The 10,000-nt window shown below is 43.2% G+C and overlaps 1 protein-coding gene across 1 annotated transcript in view; it reads left to right on the top strand.

Annotated features, from left to right (window-relative positions):
* LOC123513080 overlaps positions 1-10,000 on the top strand; it is a 124,919-nt gene that overhangs the window by 19,700 nt on the left and 95,219 nt on the right. Inside the window, 2 exon segments of the mRNA XM_045269934.1 lie at positions 7,329-7,385; positions 8,257-8,346. Coding sequence (XP_045125869.1) covers positions 7,329-7,385; positions 8,257-8,346 — 147 coding nt within the window.

Raw genomic sequence — 10,000 nt, 5'->3', positions numbered from 1 at the left:
TTGTGTGTGTATGTGTGTGATTATGTGATAGTGCTTGTAGAAGTGTGTGCATGTGTTTGTGTGTTGATAAAGTATGCATGACAGCCTATCTTGTGTATCTACTTGTGTGTGTATGTGTGTGATTAATCCTGTTTTTTTTTTTTTCCTTCATTGTGTGTGTGTGTGTGTGTGTGTGTGTGTGTGTGTGTGTGTGTGTGTGATCTGAGTGTGCCAGCATTCACGATCAATGCAGGACGTGAAAGAAGGAAGGAAGATAAAAAGAACGAACACTAGCGGGGCTCCCAGATTGCAGGTACCTCTTCCTTCACGCCCACTGAGGTCACTGCTCCTCCCAGCCCTGTCCGCTTGGCCACTGGAACTACTCACTCACTCGGCCGGAAAAGCCATAGGTGATGAATTGAGTAGAGTAATCATGCCCTTGTTGCTTTTGCAGTTGAGTGATTTGTTTCGTTCATGGTCTTGTTTGTCTCGGCTTTGTTTACTCGTTTACTCGCTCGTCTGGAGAAGTCATTGGTGATGCATAGAGGCGAGTAATTATCCTTGTTTTTGGCGAGCGATTTAGCAAGTGCGCCATTTGTTTTGTGTGGCCAACTATTAGCTGTTTGTTTTGTTACCACTCACTAAATCGCTCGTCCGGTAAAGCTTCTCTGCACTCAAAAGGCTCTAGTTTAAGGCACGATCGAGCGTTGTTAATGATGTTTGTATGGTTCCAGCGACAGGTTAACAAGCGTTGCGTATTATTAACAGCAGCAACACAATTGACAACCTGGCTAGTCATCTCTTGAAAATGGTCGTGGTGAGAGATGCGTTACTGAATACTCGGCTGTCTTTGGGATCTTGCTTGGATTGGTTCTTGTAACTCGTGTGGAAGATGAATCCTTGCTAATCTCTTCCTAATGGACTGCCGTAACAATTCTCTCTCTCTCTCTCTCTCTCTCTCTCTCTCTCTCTCTCTCTCTCTCTCTCTCTCTCTCTCTCTCTGGCCCGTATACTAGTGGTAGGCTGTAAAAGTTTAAGCCTACTGAGCTGAATGCCTAAGTAATTACCTTTATGTGTGAGTATATATTTCGTCTTTTATTATTGTTGTTGTTATTCTGAAAAGTACCGGTGTTGTGTTGTGTTGTGTTGTATGGTGTGCATACAAAGGAATGCAAAGGATGTCTAAAAAGCAACAGGCTCTAATGTCCTCACTAGGCTCTTTTAGAGTAACTTCTGCGCCATTAGTACGTGAGACGGGTTTGTACGGAAAAGAGAAAGGAGGAAGAGGAGGAGCAGAGTGTAATATAATAAATGTAATGTAACGTACTATATCGGAGAAGATGAAGGTATGATAACATTTGTCATCTTCTTCCAACGCAATCAAAATGACCTCACTAGTTTTCATTTTCATATACAGTATTCAATTGTTAAAATATTCACGCATTTCTATTCCACGTTACAATTGTCACTGAGTTTTCTTTTCTTACATTTCTTTTTTTTATTTGAGGAGTAACACTTTGACACCCAATCAAAATTCCTCACTAGTTTTTAGTTTCATGTATTTATTCATTTGTTCACGCTGCAGTTGTCTGAATATTCGCAAGTGTGTTAGCGTGAGTAGACTTGGGAGTAAATATCTTTTCCACACACTCATGACACCCCACCAATCTTCTGTTTCACATATTTATTTATTCATTCACGTTACAGTTGCCTGATTAATAGTGCGTTAGTGTGGGCAAGTTTAGGAGTCACGGGTGAGGATGTGAGGACCAGCAGAGGAGCGCCAGGGAACAGATTACAGTCATGGGGAGTGAAAAATACCAGTCTTGAGATGCGCTCCTGTGTTACCTCGGGGGACGGCAGCAGATGGGTGGAGCTTCTCTCTCTCTCTCTCTCTCTCTGGGGTCTTGCGGGTCATGTCAGTGGTTTTGTGAGGAATTTTTTGTATGTCTGATTGTCTGTCTGTCTGTCCTTTCCCATGTCTGGAGGAGGAGGAGGAGGAGAGCAAATAATTGGAGGAAGAAGAGAAAATGAGAATGAAAGAAGAAAATATGAGAAGAGCAGCATCAGGAGGAGGAGGAGGAGGAGGAGGAGGAGGAGGAGGAGGAGGAGGAGATCGTCCTAAAAAGTTGGGCTTTGGGGAGAGAGAGAAAAAAAAAAAAACTTGGGGAGACAGTTATGATGGTGGTGTGGTGGTGATGGTGGTGGTGATGGTGGTGGTGTTGGTAATGACAGTGATGGTGGTTCCCTAGCATCCTGCCAAGAGAGAGAGAGAGAGAGAGAGAGAGAGAGAGAGAGAGAGAGAGAGAGAGAGGAGGGGGATAGGGGAGAGTGTAAAAGAATAGGTTAGGAAGATGATGGTTCTTTAAGGCCTCTGGCCAAAATTTACCGTAGTGATGGTGGTGATGGTTGTGGTGGTGGTAGTTGTGGTAGTGGTAGTGGTGGTGGTGGTGGTGGTGGTGGTGGCATTTCGTTTCAAATTGCACAGGCATGATTTAACTTCCAATATAATCTCTCTCTCTCTCTCTCTCTCTCTCTCTCTCTCTCTCTCTCTCTCTCTCCTTAACGAAGCATTCTTGTCTCACTATAGAGAAGGCTGTGGGGCTAAAAAGAGGAGGAGGAGGAGGAGGAGGAGGAAGAGGAAGAGGAAGAGGAAGACGAGGAATAAAATAGACTGAGGCGTTTGTTTTATCCTGCAAACGTTGAGGTCACATGCTAATTGAACCCCCTCCCTCCTCTCTCTCTCTCTCTCTCTCTCTCTCTCTCTCTCTCTTACGGTGACCCTCCTAGGTATCTTCCATTTTTCGGACACCCGCGTCATGTCCACCCGCCACGTCGCCGTCAGCGTAACAAATAGCCTTGTAGTTCCTCACCTGACGTTCATACAAGAGGCGCGTCACTGGAGTGCATAAAAACGGTCATTGTGAGAGGGTGGCTGGCTGTGGTGGCGAGGCGACAGTTGGACGTGCATGCATGGCTAGCAGGGCGGGATGTGTGCACGGAAAGGCTGTCATGGGGCGGCTGTGCGGGTGTGGGAGTCTTGCAAGGGTGGGAGAGTTTTGGTGGGGTGAAAAGAATTGATTTGGTCACGGAATATGGTAAAGGAAGAGAAGGAATGATGTGGGAAGGGAGGAAAGACTAGATTTTGATGTAAGGTAGGAGAGGTTTAAGTCGGTGAAAAGAATGGATTTAGACGAATTATGACAAAGAGGAGACGGAAATGATGTGAAAAAAAGGAAAAACTAGATTTTGACATGTTGCGAGGATGGTAGAGATTATAAGATTAAAATAAATGATTTAGGAAAGAAGTTTGGCTAGGATAAAACAACAAAGACGTGGAAAGCGAAGAAAGGCTGAATTTCAACAGATCGTAAGATTGGGAGAGCCACTTAACAGGTTAAAAAAATCATACAGCTCTTCATATAACGAAAAAAAAAAAAAGAATAGGAATGGTGTGGGAAGCAGAAAAGAGTAGATTTCAACAGGTCGTAAGGATGAGAATGCTTGGGGAAGGTTAAGAGAATCAATTTAGACACGTCAAATCGTGAAGAAGGAACTGGAATGCTGTGGAGGGAGAAGAAAGAATGGTATTAGCTAATAGGACGGAGTTTGGGAAGGGGAGGGCAGGGCAAGGGTGACGTGCAAAGGTGACAAGGGTGAAGGGATGGGAAGAGGAAGAATTCTTTGCAATGCGGCAAGAAGGGGCGATGTTTGCAGCGGTGACGAGTAAGAGGAAGAAGAGGAGGAAGAGGGACCGGACCGTTGAGTGCTTAGAGGACTCTGCGACCTGGAGGGAGGAAGGAAGAAGGGCAAGGAAGGTGTAGGAAAGATGATAAGAGGAACATTAAGTCGTGGGAAGGTGAAGGATGATGAGAGGCATGAAATGGGCGTGTGAAAGGGAGTGAGGTAGAAAAAGGAAGGTAGAAATAAAAAGGATGAGGAACACGAGGAGAAAAAAAGAGGAGTATATTATGAAAACAAGATCTTAGATGAGAGCAGAATATACCTAAAGAAATTACATCGGCTTTAAAAGAAAGAGAGAACAGAAAGAACGGAGAAGACTAGAAAAAGGAAGATGAGAGAAAGGAAAGGAGAAAATAGAAAAATAGTGAGAACAGAACTGAAAGAAAACATACGAAAGAAGAAAACAAAAAGGAAAGATGATGGACAAGATAAAGTTGAAAAAATAAGAACAACATTGGAAAACCTAACAAGTAAAAGAAGAGAAGGGGAGATAGGACGAAAAAAAGAAAAGTAACAAAAGAAATAAAGATAAAAGAAAATTCTAGCATGACCTGGAAGAAAACGAAAGAAGTAAAAATCTCTTACACATAAAAAAAGAAGAAAAAGAGGGCGAAAATAGAAAAGAAAGAAAGACAAGAGAAATAAAGAAGAGGCGAAAAAAATGATAATGACACGATTGGAAGAAAACGTTACATAAGAAGTAGAGTAGGAAGAGGAGGAGGTGAAAGAGGAGAAACGGGAGAGGGAGAATGAATCACAATCAGAGGAAGGGGGAAAAGGTGTCAAAGCATGAGTGTCAAAGTGGCGGAGGTGAGGGGAGGCGAGGCGAGGCAAGCACACACACCAGTTCCATATTCTGAAACACTTCCGCGCCGCTTCTTCACTATTTCAAAAGGTTTTAGTTGAAGGTACACTGGTTTTCCAGGTGTTTTAATGGTTGTAGAGACAAATTAACGTGATTTCTGCGTTATTTAAAGGAAATACTCTCTTCAAAACCTAACTAGTCATTTCTGTGGCCTTAGAAAATAATCGTTCTGAGAGAGTGAAGCGTTTCTGAATACGACCCTATGCAAGCGGAACGGGATGTGTGTTGGTTGCCCGGCCAGCCCTCTCATTGCCCGTTAGGTGGCGTGTCGGTCTCAACGAACAATGGTGCGAGACTGTGCCGCGTGTTGGGTGTCACTTAGTGGCATTGCGATGCACTCACCCTCTCACCCTCTCACCACTATCTCCTTCTCCCCTTCAGCCACTCTCACCTCCGCGGGAAGTGTGTGAGTGTGCCGTGGGAGAGGCGGGAGTTGATATCACATAGTTAATCTCACGCAGGGAATAATTAGTACCCTGATTCTTGCGGTTAGTCTCTGCGGCTTGCAATTTCATGCACATTTGGTACCTGTTATGTTGACGGATTGCTGTGCTTGGAGACTCACTTGCAGGGTGTGTTGTGTCGTGGGCTTATCCATACGAGAACATGAAATAATAGCTGTAAAAACCCATTAGGTTTACACGTGACACTCCCTGTATGAACCTGTGTCTATATTCATTCACTTGCATGATTGTTATGTCATGAGAGACGCTCTTGTACTTACCTATACGAGAACATAAGGTAAAAGAACCTGCAAAAGCCATCAGGCCCACAAGAGGCAGGTCCTGTATATTCACTTATCCTCATCTTTAAATCAATCTAATCGGGTAAAGCTCCTTAATGACTCACCGCTATCCTGATTACGAGTCCATTCCATTGAAACAAAGAACCATAAGCACATAGAAAGAGAAGCTGCAAGAACATGTCAGACCTTACATGAAACACACCTACTTACTATCCAGCTATATTCATCATCCTTATCTAATACGAAGCTCCTTATTGACTCCCTAGGAATACCAAACTATAGAAAGAAGCAGCTGGTGTTCTTGTTTCTGGTTTCATTTCCGTCCACAGTGGTCCGTTATGCTGTGTTGAGATGCATGCCTGTGTTTGTGGCTGTGTTTGCGCTTGCTCTAGGCGTGAGTGATCAGAGGAAGTGAACATGAGTGATCTTAACCTCGGCCTTGAGTACCATGACGCGTTTTCATATTCATTCTGGTTACTATTTAGTGATTTTATATAGCTTCAGAAACTTATATGGGGATTAGAATAGTGAAGATTCTGGCCATTGATATTCTGACCTCCATAAATCCTTCCTAATGTCAATAAAATCGTCTAATCACACCTAAACTCATAGTAAAAAAATGCGTCCCAGTACTGAAGCGCTTAACCCTTTCAGTACTGGGACGCATTTTTCATCATATGTTTTGGATATAATTAGATTATTTTATTTACATTAGGAAGGGTCTTTGGAGGTCAGAAGATTGTTGGCCAGAGTCTTCCTTATTTTAATCCCCACATAAGTTTCTGAAGCTGTATAAAATCACCAAATAGTAAGCAGAGTAAATATGGAAACGCATCCTGGTACTGAAGGGGTTAACACGGTCTGGGGAATAGGTTCGCTTCATCACGGGACTGGTCTGAGGTGATGGTGTGTAGGGCAGCGGTGGATGGCGGATTCTGGTTTGTTCGTCTTGTTAGGGGATAGTTCTTATGTTTGTGGATTATATGTGGATTAAGGTTTTTGTTTGTTTGTTTGTGCTCTTTGTGGATGCCTCCTTTTTTTTTTTTTTTTTTTTTTTTTTTTTTTTTTGCTGCTTCTTTCCTTTTTTTTTTTTATATGTGTAGTTATATCCTTATTCCTTCTCCTCCACCTCTTCATCTTCCTTGATTTAATGTTTTCCTTTCTATTTCCAAACACACACACACACACACACACACACACACACACACACACACACACACACACACACACACACACACACACACACACACACACACACACACTCAGTGGTTAGAGCGCTGGCTTCACAGCCAGAGGACCGGGTTCGATTCCCGGCCGGGTGGAGATATTTGGGTGTGTCTCCTTTCACGTGTAGCCCTGTTCACCTAGCAGTGAGTAGGTACGGGATGTAAATCGAGGAGTTGTGACCTTGTTGTCCCGGTGTGTGGTGTGTGCCTGGTCTGATCAGGCCTATCCGAAGATCGAAATAATGAGCTCTGAGCTCGTTCCGTAGGGTAACGTCTGGCTGTCTCGTCAGTGCAGCAGATCAAACAGTAGTGGGTGGGTAGCACACTCGACTCACAATCGAAAAAGCCCGGGTTTGAGTCCCAGGCGCTGCGATGCAAATGGGCAAACCTCTTAAAGTTTAGCCCCTGTTCACCTAGCAGCAAGTAGGTAAGGGATGTAATTCGAGGAGTTGTGGCCTCGCTTTCCCGGTTTGTGAGATGTGTGACGTGGTCTCAGTCCTACCCGAAGATAGGTCTGTGAGCTCTGAACTTGCTCCGTAATGGGAAAGGCTGGGTGACCAGCAGGCGACCGTGGTGAATTACACACACACACACACACACACACACACACACACACACACACACACACACACACACACACACACACACACGTTATCAAGACAATTTTGGCGTACATAACTCTTTTAGCCTTCGTCACCTCAGCTCACCCCTTCCTTTGATGGTGCAGAAGACACGCCCTCTCACCTGCCTCTTCCTTTCTTCCCACCAGGAACAGGAGCAGCAGCAGCAGCAGTACGCCCACGCCGCCCTCGCAGCTCAGGCAAAGGTGAGTGTTGGGTCGTGGGCGGGTCGTGGGTCGTGGGTGGGTTGTGGGTCGTGGGTGTAGACAGTTCCCCTTCCCTCCTCCCCCTACCGTGGCAGTGACCTCAGTCTTGTCTTACACCTTTTTTCCTCTTTTCATCGTATTTTTTGTTCTTTTTCATCTCGGATCCCGTTATGATTAGCTTCCGTTTGTTATTTTTCATTTTTTCATTTTTTTTGTCTTTATAGTAATTTATTCCTTACACCTTTCCTGGTAATCTTTTTTTAAATTTTCTTACCTTTTTTTTCTTTCATCTCGCATCCTGTTATGGTTTACTTCCGTTTCTTATTTTTTTCAATGTTTTGTTTTCACAGTTTTTATCTATTTTTGTTCCCTTTCCCATAATACGTACAGTCAGTTCCTTTCATCTATTTTTTCCTTTCTTTTCCTCACATCCCGTTATGATTCGCTTTCATCTATTACCTTGATGGATTTATTTTATGGTTTCGCTCACTTTTTTTCTGTCTCTATAATTTATTCCATACTCCGTTACGATGACTTTTTCTTTCTATCATAGTTTTACTCATTGACTTTCGCATTCTTCTAAAAAAAACAAAGAAATAAAAATAGACAACGGTGGTTTCGATGTACATTTCTTCCCACCATTATTAATTATACCCACGCACTCACACACCCAAAGAAATAAAGAAAATACATACACACAGGAACACAGATGACAAACCAACTCTCGAAGCTCTCCCGTTGTTCATGCATCATTAAAACACAAGATAATCACCTCACAAGTTTTTATTCTTTTATTTTCTTGTTGCTAGAATTCTTCCTACTTTATAGCCACAAATTATCCCCCTCTCCCTCTCTCTCTCTCTCTAATCAGCTGCGGGCGTACAGACTCTCCCAGCAGCAGCAGCAGCAACACCAACAGCAGAGGCTACAACTACAAATACAGCAGCAGCTTCAACAAAAGGTAATGTAATCTAAGCACCGTTACCTTGCCTTACTTCCATTCTGCATTCCTTCCTGGCAGGTTTTCATTTATAGTTTGATCAGATTCTTTTGTATTTGATCTAAACATTCTCTTATTTAATGTGGCTCTATTTTTATTCTCTCTCTCTCTCTCTCTCTCTCTCTCTCTCTCTCTCTCTCTCTCTCTCTCTCTCTTCGCTTTATATTTCCCTCTTTATGAGTTGTTTTGTGTATATTGCGTGGTCAGATCGCTTTCTATTTGATATAACACACACACACACACACACACACACACACACACACACACACACACACACACACACACACACACACACACACACACACACACACACACACACCGCGTAGTGTAGTGGTTAGCACGCTCGACTCACAATCGAGAGGTAAATGGGCAAGCCTCTTAATGTGTAGCCCCTGTTCACCTAGTAGTAACTAGGTACGGGATGTAACTCGAGGGGTTGTGGCCTCGCTGTCCCGGTGTGTGGAGTGTGTTGTGGTCTCAGTCCTACCCGAATATCGGTCTATGAGCTCTGAGCTCGCTCCGTAATGGGGAAGACTGGCTGGGTAACCAGCAGACGACCGTGGTGAATTACAAACACACACACACACACACACACACACACACACACACACACACACACACACACACACACACACACACGTAGTAGACTTCTTTTCTCAAATATTCCAGTGAAGCATAGACTGTCTTACCTTCCCCTCTCGTATATGAAGTCCTGTGGGAAGCTGGCAAAGAATGAGAAACTGGAAGTACCGTAGTCTTTTGGTATACACACACACACACACACACACACACACACACACACACACACACACACACACACACACACACACACACACACACACACACAGTAGGTTTGGGAAGGAGATAAGGCGGAGGTTTAAAAGCCATAATTACCATATGTACGTGATAGGAGAAGGTTGAGCGCGTGACCGGCCCTCGTGTTTTTGCGTGTTTAATAAAAGGAAGAAATGAAGCCTTAATTGGCCGCTGAGAAAAGAGAAATTAATGAAAGGAAAATTATCGAAAGATTTGTTTTAATTTTTGTTTTATTTCCTATTTTGTTCAAGAGGTTGGATTTCTTTGTTCTTGTTTTGTGTTTCTCATTCGTGTTTGCTTTCTTCCTTCTTATGTTTCGTGTGTTTTATTGCGTTTTATACCGGAAAATATCGTAAGTTTGTTATATCCTGTACTTATTTCTGTATCTCTCTGGTTCTTTCCTTCTCATTTCGTTCATGCTCTTGAGGAAGAAGGAAGAGAAGGAATACGGGAGGGAAGAACGGAGGGAGACAGGGATGAGTCACGGAGAAAAAGGAAGAAATGAAAGGAAGAAGGAAGAAGGGAATGAAGGAAGGAATTGTAAGGGAGAGGAAGAGATGAATTAAAAGAAGGAAGAAAGAATAAGAATAAACTCTTCTTTCCTTCTAAATTTACTGGTGTACTTCATTCACTCCGTCTTTCCTTTTTCATGTAAACAGATTCTCTCATCCTCAATACTATTTACTCCTTCATTTATTCCTTCTCTCTTCTTTCCCATAAACTAACTTTTTCCTCCTTTCTATCTCTTCATTCACTCCTTGCATGCCTCCCTCTTCCTCTTCTTCTCTCCTCTCTCTTA

The sequence above is a fragment of the Portunus trituberculatus genome, chromosome 35, assembly GCF_017591435.1.
Source record: "Portunus trituberculatus isolate SZX2019 chromosome 35, ASM1759143v1, whole genome shotgun sequence".
Lineage (NCBI taxonomy): Eukaryota > Metazoa > Arthropoda > Malacostraca > Decapoda > Portunidae > Portunus > Portunus trituberculatus.
This window is presented reverse-complemented; position numbering and strand designations above follow the sequence as displayed.